The sequence below is a fragment of the Conger conger genome, chromosome 13 (genome assembly GCF_963514075.1).
Source record: "Conger conger chromosome 13, fConCon1.1, whole genome shotgun sequence".
In the NCBI taxonomy this organism is placed as follows: Eukaryota; Metazoa; Chordata; class Actinopteri; order Anguilliformes; family Congridae; genus Conger; species Conger conger.
This window is the reverse complement of record NC_083772.1, coordinates 29,165,503-29,185,150: the sequence shown is the minus strand read 5'-3', so window position 1 is coordinate 29,185,150 and position 19,648 is coordinate 29,165,503. Positions and strand designations below refer to the sequence as shown.

The following is a 19,648-nucleotide window of genomic DNA, read 5'->3' as shown; positions in this document are numbered from 1 at the left end:
ATGGGTGTTCATACCTGGTTATGGCTGTGGGTGTCATTGGTCCTTGGAGCAGTGTGTGGAACAACAAGCTCCTCCTGCAGGCTTCTGGACACTCTGATCAATCAAAGTGTGTTTAAAGATGGTGATGTGATCATTGGAGGACTGTTCCCTATTCATTTACATCCACCTGAGCCCAACTTGGACTTCACACAACGAGCAGCGCCTTCACAGTGTCAGAGGTAAATAGAGGTGAACCTTATTTGTATAAAGTATATGCATGTGTGTGTGATTCACAAAACGTGTATGCAAATTTATCTGTTAATATATGCCGACAACAATAGCTCTCTTTCACTTCACTCAAGCCTTTCCCATTTCCATCTCTCCATTTCTTTTTTCTCTCCCTCAGTTTTTATTTGCGTGCATATCGTTGGCTGCAGACCATGATCTTTGCAGTGGAAGAGATTAACAGAAACTCTCAACTGCTGCCCAATCTCACCCTGGGGTATGCCCTGGCTGACACCTGCCTTGCAGCGAGGACAACGGTAGCTGCTGCGCTGGGACTAGTAACAGGGAAGGACCCTGTCATTATGGGCTCCAGCTGTGGCCACACTCCCGAGGTGCCTGTCATTGTTGGTGATACCTACTCGTCAGGGTCTATCATAATTGCTCGCACCCTGGGAGTCTTCAGCATCCCCATGGTGAGAAATGGATTATGATTATTGCGGCCCAAAATTGGTGGAACCAATGTTTTAAAATTGCAATTTTCATTGTTTAAAGAACTCACCAACCATAACAATATGTTGGCGAATTAGTTCCCAGGAGAGTAGGAATGATCTGCAAATGTTTTTGTGCAGAAGACAACGGTAAATAGAAAGCTCAGAAGGCTCAAAATCTGCATTGCGAGAAGCAGTCCCAGATTGAAGCGGTGCAACTTGGTTTTATTATATGGAATATGTAGATGGAGATTATGACTGCTCAGATTTAACATCTGTTTATCTACAAATATGACATCTGTTGTTTGAAGCAGAAGTAAAACATGTTTTTAGAGATATTCAATCACTAAGCAGGATTACCTCCTAACACATTTATGTTTGGTCTCATTATAAAGAGACTTTTCACAACATAATAACATAATGGTGTTTAGCCCTGCTTTCAAAACTTTAAATTAAAATTTATTAATAAGTACATTGTCCTTTTAGATAGGCTAGTTCTAGCCATAAAGGGGTATGACACCCCCCTCCCCCCTTCCTTCCACACCTTAACTCATCATCACCCAGTCAGGGCAAGTGTTCTTGGGTAGCCTGGTTAAGGTATTTAAGATGGCCGCAGGAAAGAAGTTTCTGTGTTAGAATTTGGATTTGTGGAGAACAATTATTTTGGTTGTGGTTCCTTCACTGTCAGTTCTCCAGCTTATTTACCTTGTTCCTGTGGCACTGAAAGTGGAAGGGGAAAATACTGTGGCAAGGTCTGACTTATCTGTTTCTCTCTCTTTTGGTATTTGTAATTTAATGTCTGTCGAATGTCTCCAGTTTTGTAAATTAGAAGTAGTGAGCATTGATTAATTGTTGCATGTATATGCTTTATAGAGTCTGTTTACTGTAGACTGACCTATCCAAGAATTTGGTGATTTAATTGATAATTGTCATTCTAATAATTATTCATTAAAATCACATAAAATATATTTTATTTGTAGGTTAAGTGAGGGATTATAGCACACAATACCACTTGTCTTTAGTATTCAGAGTGCTGAACAACTTAACAAGGATATTTTTTGTTGGAACCACTAAATTCAGAATTATACTTAATCCTCACTTCCCTGAAAAATGGAAAATCCATTTGACTTTACATTTTCCATACAGAGACTATAGCCAACTTGTCAGAACCCTGTCAGAATTTAAAAGCAAGTGGATACCATCAAATCTTTAGCCTTCTCAGGGTACAAGCCAGACATGAATGAAAATCCATTGTAGTTCTCCTATTTGCCAAATTAAGGCAAATTTCATAATATTTTTAAATATGACAGAATTAGTTTTCCATACCACTTGACATCAGTGTAAAATGGACTTTACCAGCTGTTTTTATTTTCTCTTCCGATGAATTTGAAAGGTTCAAGAATAAGCAACCTTACCCTAGCTTGCCCCATCTGACTAATCTAAATTCTTAATCCCATTTCAATCACTCAAAATGCGCTCATGAATTCACAAACCAACCAAAATCATCCAGAAAATGGCAGATATGTAGGCCGGCGCTAAACTGAGCCTCTCTCCCTATGTGATTGGGTCATTGTTACAAACACTTATTGTAACCAGTGTTGTGATACCTGTTATCCATGATTACCATGTTTAGGATTTGTTGATCTGGCTATGTTGACTCAGTCGAGATACTTTTTTGATAAAGTGATTTTGTTTTTCACATTGCTCATAGTATTGTGCCGATAAACTTGTATAGTAGTTGGAGCAACTGTCCTGATGAGCCATCGATGTTAATCATTTTGGTTTTTCTAGCAAACACTTAAAATGGCTGTCTGTTGCCACCAGTTTGCAGGCACAGCCTCAATGTTTGCAAACATTGAACGGGAGTTCAGGAGTGATTTGATCTGATCTGGGTTCATAACAATGGTTCTACATTAGATTATTTTAGGTGCGAAAGTGTGGTGATTGGTATTGCGGGGATTGGTTGAATTTTAATGAATTCTTGTGATTGCAAGTTCCTTGAGGGACTGATTAACACGATCAAATTTTCCCCCTTAATTCCAACCCTTGATGGTTGAGTCGTCGACATCCCAAATTATTGTTGCGTTCATATTTATATAATACAAAAAACTGTGTAAAAAAGACGTAATAAAACCGTGAAACAGCGATGCCACATGCTCCGCTAGCAAGAACAGCAGCCAGATGGTTATCAGCCTCTTATTTGCAAAGCAGGTCAATAAAACTCCAGCCTCCCCCTTGCCATACTCACAGTTTACAACCCTCAGCTTCGCCACAGACTCAGACAATGAAAGGAATATTCTAACAATCCTTGACACCATTTCTCTATGTCAAAAAATCCAATGTTCCAATATAAGAACAAAAAAATGCAATTCAGAATTTGCTTGAATAAACAGTGGAACAGTTGAAGATAAATTTGCATCGCAGAAATAATATACAGATGTGCGGAACCATCCTATGGGCATTTGTGTTACCATTACCTTTTTGGGGGTTGTCTTGCTTTTGCATCTCCATTGCACATGTTGTCACTTTCATTTGCACCGAAGCAGGTGAAATTGATTCACAATCACTTGTGCTTCCTAAATGGACAGTTTGATGTCACTGAATTTGAACTGACTTGGTGTTCCACTATGATGATTAAGTGTTCGCTTAATTTATTTGAGCAGTGTATAAGCAGACCCCCATTGGGAGCGGCTAGAAAAAGAAGATAGGGAAATCGAGAAAATGTGAATTAGGCAAATTAAATATCTTTGCTCCTTCAAACGTCAGTTCGAAGTCAGTTACAGATGTGACAGATGCATGGCAGATGGGGAGAGGTGTGCCCAGATGTCGCAAATTCATATGTCACACTTTACTAAAAAATACCGCTCGTGTTCCCTTGCTCAAAGGCAAGATTAAGAGTACCTAACTTATATTAAGAGTACCTACTCCTAACCTTTAAATGGTTGGAATGTCCTTAAAGACGACGGACCTCAATCTTTATGAGAGTAAAATGATAGTGTGACCATTGGCTCAGCAAGAGTCTTAGTTTTGGAAAACATTTTACTGAATGAAAATCCGTTAATACATTTAAATTTTATTAAAATTTGATAAGGATGAGTGCTTGACTACCCACTTCATTCAGTGCCTCTCCTCTGTTTTTTATTGATATTGTATGACTCTGTGCTTGTTTTCTGTTTAATGTTTACTGGAAATAAAATGTTCAAAGTAGCATTAAGCTGACAGGTGGGTGTGTGATCTGTGTGCTGCCCAGGTCAGCTACTCTGCCACATGTGCGTGCCTGGGAGACAACCAAAAGTATCCCACCTTCTTCCGCACTGTGCCCAGCGATGCCTTTCAGGCCCGGGCCATAGCACGCATGCTGCGCCTCTTTGGCTGGACCTGGGTCGGTGTGGTTATGGGAGATGGTGACTACGGCAAGTTTGGGATCCAGCATCTGCTGGAGGAGCTGCAGAACTCTGAGGTGTGTGTGGCCTTTTCTGAAGTCATCCCCAAGGTCAACTTAGAAACTAGCATTCCACGTATCGTGGAGACACTCAGGCATTCCACAGCCAAAGTCATTGTCGCTTTTGCAGTTGTCGCAGACATGCAAGTCCTCCTGAGGGAGGTGGTAAAACAGAATATCACCGACAGGCAGTGGATTGCCACAGAGTCCTGGATAACCTCCAGCCACATGTCCTCTCCTAATAATCTGCCATCACTGAGAGGGACTTTAGGATTTTCCTTGCGCAAGGGAAACATTCAGGGTCTCAGGTCTTTTCTTACCAGGTTTAAGCCCAAGGATTTTCCCTCAGTCCCCTTTGTGCAGGAATTCTGGGAGACTATGTTTGGATGCTCTTTTAGTGACCCCAGCCCCTCTCCATCAGCCAGACCCAACTGCACAGGGTCTGAGAGCTTGGACAATGTTGAGAGCTTTTATACTGACGTCTCTGAGCTCAGATTCACTTACAGTGTCTACAAGGCTGTGTATGCCATTGCACATGCCATTCACAACATGCTGTCCTGCCGACCAGGGCATGGCCCCTTTGAAAAAGGGGGCTGTCCAAATGTCACCAACCTCCAGCCCTGGCAGGTAAGAACAAGCAAAATACAAATATCACATTGGGTAAAATGATAAATGAATGTATTTTAATATTTTAATATTGGGATTTGTTACAAGCATATTCAGTTTGAAAATCATGATTTTGTTTGAAATTTACAAATACACATGAATATATTAAAAATAATTAATATTTAAGATTTTGTGAACATTTACAAATATTCATGAACACTTGTTTGCTAAAGGTTTCTTAGATAATCTATGAATAGTTACATAATTTTGTGCCATTAAAAAAAAACATGTGTTTTGCTTCCAGTTGATTAAGGGAAATTACTTAAAGGGTTACCATTCTTATAGGTTAAAACAATTAAACTGCCTTATATAGTATATGCTCTTCCTGTGCTCTTCCTGAAGTGATGCTTGTTTTTCATAGTCTCTCATTATTTCATAGTTTACATAGTTTAATTTTCAATTGCTAGCGCATTAATAGTTTATAAGAATTCACTGTAAAGTTAACAGTTTTCATTTTTCATCACCCTTTATGTTCAATTTTGTTAAACATTGTGAAAATCCTGATTTTCCCTGTCCTGGAAGATTCTTCACTACATCCAAACAGTCAACTTCACCACAGCTATGGGAGAAGCTACAAACTTTGATGATAACGGTGAACCACCGGCCGCTTATGACATCATTAACTGGCAAAGTGGGGTGCAGGGGACAGTGGAGTTTGTCGAGGTGGGACATTTTGACTCTGTGGATGGATCTCACAGCAAGTTTGACATCGATGTAAAAAGAGTTGTCTGGGGTGGTGGCCAGAATGAGGTAAAGTGAACCATTTATTTAGCATGCAATAAATTTAACCACAGAACCATCTGTATCATTTTTGAATCGCTGTCTGCAGTCTTTCACATCTCAATCAGGGTTATTTATGCATTCTTTGAATGTTTCCCTCTGTAAAAGCCACAGAATTGTGCTACAGAGGACAGTCTACAGACCACTGACTGACAGCATCCATAAAGATGGCATTGTCTAAGGCAAGGGCCTACCACTGCTGTTCTAGTGTAAATGCCAGTCATTCATTATGCTGCAGGGTTTCTGAATCAAGGGATGTGTCCTAGAAGGCAGTATTTCAAGACAGTAATTTAATTCTTTTTTGCTGACATTACTGATGTAAATACTTAAAATGATTATATGGTGAAAGCTGGAAAAAGTTATGTAGTTATCTGAATGAAAAACTACATAAGAAGAATGAAGAATTTTTTATTCTCTTCATGGACAAAGGAAAGCAAGAGCAGTATACACTCATAACACTAATCTCATATGGGCATGTGAACATTCTGTGATATCGTGTGTCTAAGATCCTTTGCCTTCTGAGGTTCCTTTTAATAGGATATTAATGAGTAAAGATTAAGAAATCACAGTGGTCTTATTCATCTCATTTAAAATGTTTTAAAACTCCCCAATAGATATATTGCAACGTCAAGATTCTAAGGTTTCTGTCAATATGTTCATTGCATCTGTATGGTAAAATCTCACAAAGTGAATCATCCAAATAGAAAGGAAAGTTGATTTGATCTTGTTGTTGTCATTGACACCAGAGGGTTAAGACCAGTACAGAATCTACTATGCAATATAGACTCATTTTGCCATTTAGGCTATTTTCAAGGTAAGAGAACAGCTGAGACATTTTCATCTCGGCGTTAAATATGACACAAAAACTACTTTTAAACTGAGTGATAATGTCATAATGGTTGGCAAAAGCCAAAAAAGACAGGAGATTCACAGAAGCACCGAGAAAAGTATCTATGCACTGACAAGGCACTGACCATAACACCTGTTATGGGTACTGTAACTATGGTTGTCTACTTCAAACAACATGTACCACTGGGCAGGCTGCTGAGGATTCAATCAAATATTCTCTTTGAATCAACCAAATAGATTATTTTCAGAGGAACACAGTAGTTGATTAATTTATGCTTTACTCAAAATCAATTATGTACATATTTAGTAGCTATTTGTACTTAAAATGTACCAACTGTGTCTTGTTACTTTCTAGTAATTAATGCTCGGGAAAATAAATTAAAAGAGGTAATCACTGCCAAATTACATAAGTACATAGTGTATATCTGAGCTAATGGTAGCAACCATGAAAATCGATGTACAATAAGAGAGAACTGTACAATAAGAGAGAACATCACAGCAGAGAAGATTTGTACATATTTTTAGAATTTGTGATTTGTTTGATTTCACTTTTAAATTGTATTCGTTTCTATTGTAAAATGTATAGTTTTATTTTAAATGTATTTCTTGTCATATTGTATGGCTTCTACTTATTTTTGTTAACAGCAAACTCTTGAAAATGATATTTTGTGTGGGCTCACATAGACATTACACATAAACTCTAAATCAGTTATGAAATAAATGAATTTGTATGTCAAAAATAGTTTAAATGAATTCACAGTCAAAAGGATCTTTTCCATACATACATTACCTTGCTCAATCACAAATGAATGGTAAAGCTAGGAAAGCCTCTGAAATTAGCTGGTTCATATTTTTTCCATTGATTTTGACCTATTTAACTGTTTAACATTTAGAAATACATGTGTATATTTCAAATTAAGATATGGAGATATATACTGACTGAAACAAATGGATTTTAATATTCCTCTATGACTATTAGTTTCATTGTCATGCCTTGAAAGTGACAGTGATATAGTTTTTTCTTCTTCAGAGAATTAATTACTAGAAAGTAACAAGACACATAATTGGTACATTTTAAGTACATATAGCAACAAAATACTTACCTAATTGATTTCTAGAAATTAATCAACTCCTCTGTTCTTCTGAAAATAATCTATTTGGTTGTTGATTCAAAGAGAATATTTGATTGAATCCTCAGCAGCCTGCCGACAGTGGTACATGTTGTTTGAAGTAGACCACCATAGTTACAGTACCCATAGCAGGTATTAATGCATTGTGTGTTGGAAGCTTTGTCAGTGCATAGGTCAAGATAATGATCTCGGTGCTTCTGTGAATTTCCTGTATTTTTAGGCTTTTGCCAATCATTATCTCTTCTTTAAAACTTAGTTTCTGGGTTGAATTTCCTGTCTTTTTCGGCTTTTGCCAACCATTATGACATTTAGACTGTTACCTATCAAATACATAATGGCCCTTCCATGTAAACGTCACAGCAGCAAGCGCTTCAGTGAAGTATCCAACAAGCCTTGAACCCCTTGAACCATATTCTTTTCCGCCTTTTCCGGACCGAGTCAAAAATGAAATAGTTTAAGTTATGGTAATTGTCCGGAAGTATTGCGATGGCTGATTTTGCTAAACTTTCAGCTACGTCACTAAGCAAGCGCAAAAAGAGAAGAGATTAAAGTGATGCATAGACTTTACTTTCTATAACTTGCTACCGAAGACCATATAAATATTATAATACTAACAACAACACATGCTAGATGCTGAAAGCTGATCATGTGTGGCAGCAATTATTTCCACAGGGTCAGTTGCTGTAGCTTTTTAAATCAGCACCTCTTAATATGACAAAGTTATCCTCAAAATATCAGCTTGTTTGGAATGCAAAATAAAGTGACCACTGATATAAAGTAAATATAGTGTGCTACATACACCAATCAGCCGCAACATTAAACACACCAGCTTTAACCAGTTTTTTCATATTTAAAAATGCATTAAACTGTATAAACTTGTTGATAAACAGTTTCATTATATGACATTTGTACTTATGTAAGCAGATAATCATAAGTGAATTGCCTTCAAAAGTTACATTTTTCGATGAAAATGGAAATCTTGTAAGCTGATTGGGCCGGGGAGTGCATTGTTTTGTTATTGAAATATGTTGGTATGTAGTGGTGTTCATGATCATGTCTTAACAGGTGCTTCAGGAAAATCTTTAAAAAATAAAGACCACCCGCTATATTTAAAAATGTGTCCATCTGATCCTACATCAGTTTCACCCTTCTTCCCTCCATTGGAATTACATGGCACTGCATGTGATGAAACCTATGTAGGGTTGCGTGAGCATATTAAGTTTTTTCTTTCCAGCTTGCTGTAGGAACATTGCCCGAGGTTAAAAAAACAAGGATAAAAACAAGAAAGTAAGACTTATTTTCATTGTGATCGAGGGTCTGTTGTTTTTTTTAATTTACTAACAGTTATGGTTAGGATTTGGGGAGCTCCATCACAAGATCATTTCAATAGCTGCTGACTACACACGTTTGCTAGCTAGACACGTGACCAACCAACCATAAGCCAACTCTACTGTTCAAACTCGCTAACCTTACAGCATGATCGAAGACAGTTACTAGCTGGCTCTGCCTATATTGCTAGCTATGATAACTATCCATGTAATTAATGTAGTGGCGGGCAGTAAAAGAGAATGAAAAGAGAAGATGTCATGCCTCATGCCAGGATGTGCTAGCTGTTGATAGCTGCAAATCTGGAGATAACGATACATTAAGGCAATGTCGTTTTTTCGTTTTGTAAGCTTGGCTAGTCTGCTGTTGTTGGTTTAATGTATATGCTTCACAGGACTTAATAACTTAGCTAGCTAGCTAGAAGTTGCCATTATAGCTAAATTGTCAATATAGCCAATATAGACTAGCTAGCTAAGCATGAAAGCATAGAGCAAGTTCACTATCCCAACAAGACACACCGATAGCCATTTGATGGCTGGAATAGCTACAGACTAACCAGAGATGCTGTTTTTTGCGGTGTAATGTATGTTACCCATTTATCCAGGGTCAGACATAATGTTCCTTTGATATTTTGCTAAATCAGATCCTAGAGCAGCAGGGCAACAAAAGCCTGAAGTATATATAGATAGCTAGGGAAGTAACACATTAGTTGGTGTAAACATTTTTTTGATTTAAATTGACTAGCTTAATTATAGCTTTGTACAGTTGTATCACTAGCTACTAGTAACTAACAAGATAGTAAGCTATCAATAGCTAATGTTAGCTAAGCTAACTGCCATCTTGAAAGCGGTGAGAAATAGCCTGTCATGACAAGGAGTGTGTCCCATTAGCCGGAAAGTGCATACTCCTTAACTACCACCCTCCTCCACTCTGTGCTCTGGAAATATATGTATAACACCCAGCATTAATGATCAGTAATCTCAGTAATCGGTCACATTTTTCCCTGTTAGCTGACATATGAAGCACCATATGGTATAGGCTACGTTTCACTAATGTACAGAAATGTTTCTGAATTAGTATATGTGAGTTGCAACTGACAATAACCAAGAACATAAAACTGTTACAGTACACAGTGTTGAGATTGGACACACTGGGATTCTGGGATTAGGCTATGGAGCTGGTCCAACTGGTCAACCAGCTGTTTCAAAACCTAGCTCGAGGTGTCTTTTTCAGCAGGGGTCATACAATGATGAAAAGCCTACATGTGTGTTATTCAAGACAAAATTAAATTAAAAAGTTTAACATTTAGAAATACATGTGCGTAATTTAAATTAAGATATGGAGATTTTTAAAACTTTATTACACTTACTTATTTATGCGATTATCTAATCAGCCAATTGTGTGACAGCATTGCAATGCATACAGTCATGTAGATACGGGTCAGGAGCTTCAGGTAATGTTCAGATCAACCATCAGAATGGGGAAAAAATGTGATGAAAGTGACTAGGAATGATTGTTTGTGGCAGACAGGGTGATATTTTCTACACAGTCATTCATTCTGTAATTATACTACCATTAGTTCTGACATGTAATTTGACAGTGATTACCTCTTTTAGTGTCCTTTACAGAGCATTAACTACAGAGACACATTATTGTAACATTTTAGCAACATATAGAACAAAATACTTAATACCTAAATGATTTCTAAAAATGAATAAACTCTTTAAAATAATCTATTTGGTTGTCGATTCAAAGAGAATATTTGATTGAATCCTCAGCAGCAGTGGTATCACCATTGTTGCAGTACCCGCAGCAGGTATTGTGTGTTGGAAGCCTTGTCAGTGCATAGGTCAAGATTATGGTATCAGTGCTTGTATGAATTTTCTATCTTTTTCAGCTTTTGCCAATCATTCTTTTCTTTAGCACGTAGCTTTTGGGTTCAATTTCCTGTCTTTTTCTGCTTTTGCCAACCATGATGACATTATCGCTCACTTTAAACATAGTTTTTCGTTTGAATTTATATGTCACCATGGGACAAGCTGTGTTTTCAACACTTTTAGCTGGTCAGCCAGGTGTAGATTAAGCAGGCAGCCCAATCTAGCACCTTAACTAGCTTTGACCAGCTTTGTCCAGCTATGTCCAGCTAGAAACCATCTTAAAGCAGCGTAGAATCCCAGCTGGAATTTTCAGCAGGGTTGGTGAGATATTGATGGATCACATGTGGGATATACACAAACGTTTTAGCACATAGTATGCTCAAATGTAACACTGAGCATGTTAAACATTAAGTGATCAGCTTGAGTATATGTGGATAGAGTAGGTTGAGAATACATGCTGTGTTGTTGAGGGGATACAATGTTTTTGAGTGATGGTATGGAGGTAGAGTGATGTTCTGTGTGTTCTGCTGGATGCATACAGGTGCCTGTGTCCGTCTGCAGCATGCCCTGTCCCCCGGGCACTCGGAAGGCTGTGCAGAAAGGAAAGCCCATCTGCTGCTTTGACTGCTTACCATGTGCAGAAGGCGAGATCAGTAACACCACTGGTACGATTAACCATTATTTCTTTTAACAATTATAATGTAAGACAGAATGATAGACATTCTGCACACTTTAGATTGGGTGAACAGGCGATGCAGGGACTGTCTTACTATGTAGTGCTCTGTCTGCCACACACATAGGGGTAACATTTTACAATAATGTTAAATGAATTGGCATTAACTAATGTAGTTGTTAACTAAGTAACTTTTGACAAGTTAATCTGTATAGCTTTATGTATTTGTACATCATACATGTTAACAACTACATTCGTCACATTGGAATGAAAATAAAACAGTTAATTTATTTGTTGTGGTTAACTAATTGTTATCCTATGGTTTGCAAATGTATAGATAGATACATGAAAGGTTGAGGCTTAATTAATGTATTAATATATCTTTAATTCATGTTATCAAATACCTTTTTGTACAAAGTGTGAACAAAACGGGCTACTGTACACTGTGCTCTTTTAGGTAAGGTGCACAAAAGAATATACTCCTCAACTTCAGATGTGTTTGGTGGATGAGTGGGTGGGTGGGGAGATGAGTGGGGACTTGTAGCCTACATCAAATGATTTTTTTTTCTATATGTAGTTTTGTTATTTAAAATATATTGTACTAAAAGTAACTATTTTGTAATTTTTTTTGGAATAATATATTTAGATGAATTTGATGTCTATTGTTTGCTCTATTGTTTATGCTTTAAAATGAAATTGTGTATTTTGGGGTAGGGAAAAAGTATCTGTGCACTTTACTAGGAACACCCTTTGCTCTCAAAACAGCCTCAATCCTTTGTGGCCGGGATTCCGCAAGATGTTGAAAACATTCCTTTGAATCATGTCCTTACATGACCGAATCTCACAATTTCTGTAGATTTGTCAGTTGTGCCAAGAAAACATTCCCCACACCATAGCACCACCATCACCAGCCAGGACTGTTGACACAAGGCAGGTTGGGTTCATGGATTCATGCTGTTGGTGGCAAATTCTGGTTCCACTATGTGTATGGCTCAGCAGAAATCAAGATTCATCAGACCAGGCTATGTTTTTCCCGTCTTCAACTGTCCAGGTTTAGTGAGCCTGTGCCCACTGTAGCCTCAGCTTTCTGTTTTTGGCTGACAGAAGTGGAATCTGATGTATTCTTTTAGCCCATCCGCCTCAATGTTTGACATGTTGTGCATTCTGAGATGCTTTTCTTCTCACAACAATTGAGTGGTTATCTCAGTTACTGTAGCCTTTCTGTCAGCTCAAACTAGTCTCGCCATTCTCTGTTGAACGTTCTTATCAACGAGGCGTTTCCGTCCACAGAACTGCTGCTCACCAGTTCACTATAGAGGCTGACTGTTGCTGTGAACATTATCTGAAGCTCCTGACCTTTATCTGCATGATTGTATGCATTGCACTGCTGGTTTTGCTGATTAGATAATCGCATTGTTAAGTATGTGTACAGGTGTTCCTAATGAAGTGCTCAGTGAGTTCATGTAATTGTAAACTCCTTAGTGAACCACATTGGTCTTGGTTTAGACATGTTTACATGGAGGTTTTCTACAAAATCTTTAAGGTTCAACAGAGTGCCAGAAGTGCCAAGATCGATTCTGGTCGAATGCTGCTCGAACTGCCTGCGTTCCAAAGGAGGTGGAGTTCCTGTCCTTCCAGGAGACCATGGGGATCGTCCTTGCTGCTCTTTCAGTCTCTGGGGTGGTCCTCACAGGCAGTGTCCTCGCCACCTTCTTTTTCCACCGGGACACACCCCTTGTTAGGGCAAACAATGCAGAGCTGAGCTTCCTGCTGCTGCTGTCGCTCTCTCTCTGCTTCCTGTGTGCACTGGCCTTCATCGGTCACCCCTCCCCCTGGTCCTGTATGTTGCGCCACACGCTGTTTGGGATCAGCTTTGTGCTCTGCATTTCCTGTGTGCTTAGCAGGACAGTGGTGGTGCTGGTGGCCTTCCGTGCCTCAGTCCCTGGCAGCAACATCATGCAGTACTTTGGCCCGGTGCAGCAGAGAGTGGCCATCTCCCTCTGCACCTCCATCCAGGCACTCATCTGTATGCTGTGGTTGGTTCTGTCACCTCCCGTCCCATCTGAGATACAGGGGCGGAGTGCCAAAATCATCCTTGAGTGTGATGTGGGCTCAATAGCTGGCTTTGCTTGTGTCCTGGGCTACATCGGCCTGCTGGCAGCCATCTGCTTCCTGCTGGCCTTTTTAGCCAGGAAGCTCCCAGACAACTTCAATGAGGCCAAGTTCATCACCTTCAGCATGCTCATCTTCTGCGCTGTCTGGATCACCTTTGTCCCCGCCTACGTCAGCTCCCCAGGGAAATACACTGTCGCTGTGGAGATATTTGCAATCCTGGCCTCAAGCTATGGTCTCCTCCTTTGCATCTTTGCTCCCAAGTGTTATATAATCCTTCTGAAACCCGAAAAGAATACCAAGAAGAAAATGATGGCAAAATAAAAGAAGTGTAAACTTTGATTACATTTATTTTGTATGAGAAACATTTAAGAGACGGCTAGAGATAATGTTTATCTGTTTAGATGTTGGGCCACTGGACCAGTGGACTTCCAGAGCTGAAGGAAGGCATTTTAAAACCCTTTATTAACTAAATGCAGAAAATGTATTTGTCTTTGTTCGAGTCTATCCCTCCACACAGTTGTCTTATAAAGAAAAACGAATCCTTAAACCATTCAAATATTATAATATGAAATGTAAAATATTCAATGATAAATTATACAGGAAATTGCAATTTATTCCAGAAACCAAACTGTTAAATAAAAATTCTGCAAACAATGCATTTCCATTGTTCATTGGACTTGGGCTTTTCTCTCTGCAGGCTCCAGACTACAGGCATCAGCGATTAGTTTGGAGGTAGAGTATGTGCACCTCAACAGCCAGGAACCTCCCCAGTGAGGACCCATTACATCAGGGTCCTCATTGAGGAGATGGGAAATATACATCACTCCTGTGTTTTTACTGTTTAACTCAGTCTAGAATGCAGCTGGTTTCAGCTGAGGAGTGTCCATGCAAAGAGGGGCCCCCATCTGCTTCTGGCTGGCAATGGGCAAACAGTGTATTATATGTAATGTATAAATAAATAAAATTAATAAATGTAATCATTAATTATGTGTATGCAACTAAAAATCATACAAATAATAGTGCCGTTCTTGGCACAAGGAGGGAAGAAGTGGCAAATTAGCTGAAGCTGGGGGTCAAGTTGCTCCAGGCCTGAACTGTAGAGCAGGGGGAGGAGGGCAAAAACAAAACATTGATTAGTGGATGGTAAGTGGTAAAATTTAAAGAGAGAAACAGGATGGTAAAAAAGGGGGAAAGTGCTGCCTGTGTGCGTTAAGGAAAACCCCTGGCAGAGTAACACTATGAAATTTGTGCAAAGTGCATACCCATAACCAGGGATTGCTGAAAGCGTAGAGGGAAGTACAATTTCAACTGCTACCTGTCCAACAAAGACCAGGGCCTATTTGATCATCAGATTTATTTATTTTTTTAAATAGTAATACAGCAACACACAAATGTGAGAATAAACTGCTTACCTAGCCAAACAAAACTAGTAAAGGTATCATCCTAATACACAAGTAAATATCACAGGTAAAGACAACAATTAAGGTTTATAGGAAGGTAGGGAGGGACAGGGGGAGGTGCAGCTTGAAGAGGTGCATCTTCAGTCTGTGCTTGAACAGACCTCCACTGGGAGTTTGTTCCACCACTGTGGAGCCAGAACAGACAGTAGTCGTGAGCGGGAGGTGGAAGTTCGGCGAGGGGGAAGCACCAGGTGGCCTGTGGTGGCTGAATAAAGAGGTCTGGCAGGCGTGTAGAGTCTGATGATCTTTTGGAGGTAAACTGGCACTGACCCCTTAACTGCTTGGAAGGCTAGAACCAATGTTTTGAATTTGATATGAGCTATGACAGGCAGCCAGTGGAGGGAAGTAAGCAGGGGGGTGACATGTGAGTGTTTTGGAAGGTTGAAGACGAGACGAGCTGCTGGATTCTGGATAAGTTGGAGGGGTCTGATGGCGGATGCTGGGAGGCTAGCCAGGAGAGAAAAGATAAGGCCCTCGTCCTTATCTTTGTTGTACAGGTAGCAGTTGAAATTGTACTTCCCTCTAGGGTGTTTCAGCGAACTTATCCCTGGTTATGGGTATGCACTTTGTTGTACGTCGCTCTGGATAAGAGCGTCTGCCAAATGCCAATAATGTAATGTAATGTAATGAGTTGCAGTAGTCCAGGCAGGACAAAATCATCGCTTGGACCAGGAACTGGGTCAAGTAGGGGGTGCGAAAGAGGCGGATTCTCTGGATCTCTGTTGTATAGGAAGAACCTGCATGACCAGGTCACCGCTGCAATGTTCTCAGAGAGGGATAGTCTGTTGTCCATCACCACGCAGAGGTTCCTTGCACAGGGTGATGGGGTCAGAGAGGTATCCCCTAGGGAAATGGAGAGACCCAGATGGGGAGAGGTAAGAGCAGGAAGGAAGAGCTTTAGATGGTTAGATGGTGGTTATCCATCCAGCTCTGGATGTCACTCAGGCAAGCAGAGATGCTGGGTGAAACCTGTGTGTCAGATGGTGGGAATGAGATGAAGAGTTGGGTATCATCCGCATAGCAGTGGTAGGATAGAGCATGAGCAGTGATAACAAGGCCAAGGGAACACGTGTAAAGAGTGAAAAGAAGCGGGCCTAGGACTGAGCCCTGGGGAACTCCTGTGGCAAGGTTTCGATACTGTACCAGCCCAGCCAACGTGGAAGGACTAGAGAGGTTGGACTCGATCCAGTCCAGGGCTGTTCCACAGTGTCAAAGGCAGCAAAGAGATTGAGAAGAATGAGTGCGGCATGGAGTGATTCACTGATGGAGAGCAGTGCGGTCTCTGTCAGTGGCCAGGTCTGAAGCCAGACTGATGTGGGTCTAGCAGGTTATTCTTAGAAAAGAAAGAAGAAAGTTGATTAGAAGCAGCTTGTTCAATTGTTTTAGATAGAAAAGGAAGAAGAGATACTGGACGGTAGTTCTGGATGATAGAGGGGTCCAGGGTAGGCTTTTTTAGCAGCCGGGTGATAGAAAACAGGAAGATGATGGAAAACAGCCAGAAGACAGGGAGGAGTTCACAAGGGAGGTGACAAATGTGAGGATGTCAGATGTGATTGTCTGGAGAAGAAAAGAGGGGATAGGGTCAAGGGCACATTTTGAAGGGCGGTGGGAGAGCAGGAGTTGACAGGAGTCTGTAAGGGGGTAGGGGCACAGAGAGGGGGGCAGTAGCTGCAAAAGATCTGCGGATGTCTGTGATCTTCTCATTAAAAAAATCTAAAGTCATCAGCAGTGAAGGAGGACTGAGGTGGAGGAGGAGGATTGCTGAGGAGAGAGGAAAAATAGAGAACAGTTTCTGGGGGTTTGAAGTAGAGTTGTGAATTTGTGTTTGATAGTATTTTACCTTGGTGGCAGTGACAGCAGAAGAAAATGCCGCCAGGTGAGACCGGTAGGTTGTGAGGCCCGATGGGTCTCTGGATTTTCCCCACTTCCTCTCAGCTGCACGGAGGCTGGCCCAGGAGGTATGTAGGGTGTTGGACATCCAAAGACTGAGAGTGGATATGCGAGGTGGCCTTGAGACAAAGGGACAGAGAGAGTCAAAGGCAGAGGAGAGAGATGAAAGAAGGGTGGCAGATGCAGAGTCAGTGGGGAGTTTGAAGAAGGATTCGAGAAGGGGGAGAAAGGCGGTGACAGTGGTGGCAAAGGAAGAGGCTGAGAGGGAGTTGACATTACGGCGGGCTGAGGAAGAGGAGGTGGGAGGAGGGGAGGGAGGATGGGGAGAAAGGGGGAGGGAGAATGAGATGAAGTGGTTGTCAGATGTATGCAGAGGAGTAACCGTGAAATTGGAGCATGAGCAGTTCCTCACGAAGACAAGGTCCAGGACGTTGCCCGCTTCATGGGTTGGAGGAAAGTGTTACAGGGAGAGGTCAGAGGAGTGGAGTAGTGGTAGGAAGGCAGCAGCCTGGGAGGCTTCAAGGTGGATGTTGAAATCTCTGAGGAGAATCAGTGGGGTGCTATCCTCAGGGATCCTCAAATGGTAAAATAGTAAATGGTTGGCATTTATATAGCGCCTTTATCCAAATCGCTGTACAATTGATGCTTCTCACTCGCCCATTCATACGCACACTCACACACCGACGGCGATTGGCTGCCATGCAAGGCACCGAAAGCATTTGGGGGTTAGGTGTCTTGCTCAGGGACACTTCAACACAGCCCGGGCGGGGGATTGAACTGGCAACCCTCCGACTGCCAGACGACTGCTCTTACTGCCTGAGCCATGTCGCCCCTCAAGGAGCTGAGAAGGGTTTCATCAAGGAAACTTCCCAGAGGCACTGGAGGACAATAGACAACTGCAATAAAGAGGTTAGTTGGGTAGAATGGTGAAACATCCCTCCAAATGTGTTCTCTAACCTGAACACAAATTATAGGAAGAGTCCCATGGCTGTCATCTTTCCTAGGGGTAAGTATAAAACAGTAGCAGTAATTCTGGAACCTGTTTTTTGGGGAAATATTTTTTTCATTTGAAAAAGACTTTATCAATGAGTCAATGGAATCAACCAAAGTACACTATTTTATAATTTAAAAAATCAAGAGGAGAAACAATTCTTCTTTACAGCTGAATCTAGTCCCACCCCCAAAGTCCCACTGAGATCCATTCAAATGCAGAGTTTTAGTGTTGCTTGACCTCACAACATGAAGTCACACAAAATAGCTTATAACCATAATTGTTTCTTTTGAGGTAGTGCTTCTAGTGTTGGAGAAATAGCGTGGACATCATACCCTGCTCTCCTATATATACAGTAATATACAATGTTCTGTCCGCAGAAAATACAAATTAACAAGTCTACAAAAGACAAATACACACATGCAGTTATAAACACACACACACACACAGACACAAGACACACATAATCCCATAATCAAACACAGGGCATACACTCAAACACATGTTCCCATCATCGTAAATTAATCCTCATCTCCAGGGGCCGAGTGATATGCATGTGATTACATTTTAAACAGAGAACACAGATTACGTACACATGCACGCACATAGATAAGCACATGCTTGAACACACACAAACACACACACACACACACACATTGCCTTTAACTAGGCACCTTTACATTAAAACACCCATTTAATTGGTGAATTGGCATGAAGAATACATTTACCATGTTCGTATTGTGCTTACTGCATGATCTTGCAAGCAATTACATAAGAAGAGAATATAACAAATAAGACTGGGGTTTATTAATAGGTTCCATTTTAGGTAGTTGAACATGTGCTTAATTTCATTTGTAATTTTCTTTCCTTAAACACAACAACACAATGCAGCTTTGCCTTGTTATATTCTTTGTCTTAGCATTCTTCATTATCTTCCAAATGGTTTGTTTTGGTGGCCAGGTGTCCTTACTTTCACCAATTAGGAGCCTACTGATTCACCTTAGTCTTTAATTTGATCCGTTAAAAATAATTAATAAATAACTCCATATGCAATTTTCTGTAAATTGTATGCATTGTTTGCAATACAGCACAATAATCACGATATGAACATGGACATTTTATTCTTGATAGTCTGCATAGCTATCTGACAAAATGTGCTTTTAGATGGTAAGTAATCCATGTAAAGATGAAAAGCACCTACTAAAAGAAAAAAAATCTAAATTCAAAAATTCATTGCAATTGTAGTTGGAACTAAAACCAGCATACACCAGGGTGCTCCAGGACCGAGTCTGGGAACCATTGATGTAAGGGAACGTGGAGAACGTGGGTCTGTTGTGGAAAAATATGCGACAAACAGCACTCAGTGCACATTAGAGAGGGAGAGTCAGTACCAGACTCCAGGGTCTTATGAAATAATTATCTCCAGATAAAAAAAAACAAGGCGATTTACTTCTTTTCCTTTGGGTCGAGGCTTCGACTGGGCTCCATCAGGGTTTTCACAATTACTACACTACAAGCTTATTATTGTTTTTTTTTTTGTTTTTTTTTGCAGTACAGGGAATAGGCCCTAAATAAGGAAGCCTCCCTCTATTTCAGTCAGAGAACTTAGACCCATTCCCTCCTTCTCTCTGTCACTCCCCCCTCTCCTGCAGGAGATGGGTATTCATACCTGGTTATGGCTGTGGGTGTCATTGGTCCTTGGAGCAGTGTGTGGAACAGCAAGCTCCTCCTGCAGGCTTTTGGACACTCTTATCTCT

General features: G+C 40.5%; 1 protein-coding gene across 1 annotated transcript; it reads left to right on the top strand.

Annotated features, from left to right (window-relative positions):
• On the top strand, positions 1-13,871 carry LOC133107523 (extracellular calcium-sensing receptor-like). Its single transcript, XM_061216512.1, has 7 exons — positions 1-218; positions 386-677; positions 3,943-4,152; positions 4,186-4,761; positions 5,323-5,550; positions 11,304-11,427; positions 12,979-13,871. Exons 1-7 carry the CDS (start codon positions 1-3, stop codon positions 13,869-13,871), a joined length of 2,541 nt encoding a protein of 846 aa, XP_061072496.1.
• Positions 13,872-19,648: the final 5,777 nt, after the last annotated feature.

Excerpts from the sequence above, each read along its gene's own strand:
- LOC133107523 (XM_061216512.1), top strand. The coding sequence starts at position 1 with ATGGGTGTTCATACCTGGTTATGGCTGTGGGTGTCATTGGTCCTTGGA. Across the intron at positions 4,153-4,185 it reads AGGAGCTGCAGAACTCTGAG|GTCAACTTAGAAACTAGCAT; the intron begins GTGTGTGTGGCC and ends GTCATCCCCAAG. Across the intron at positions 5,551-11,303 it reads GGGGTGGTGGCCAGAATGAG|GTGCCTGTGTCCGTCTGCAG; the intron begins GTAAAGTGAACC and ends GGATGCATACAG.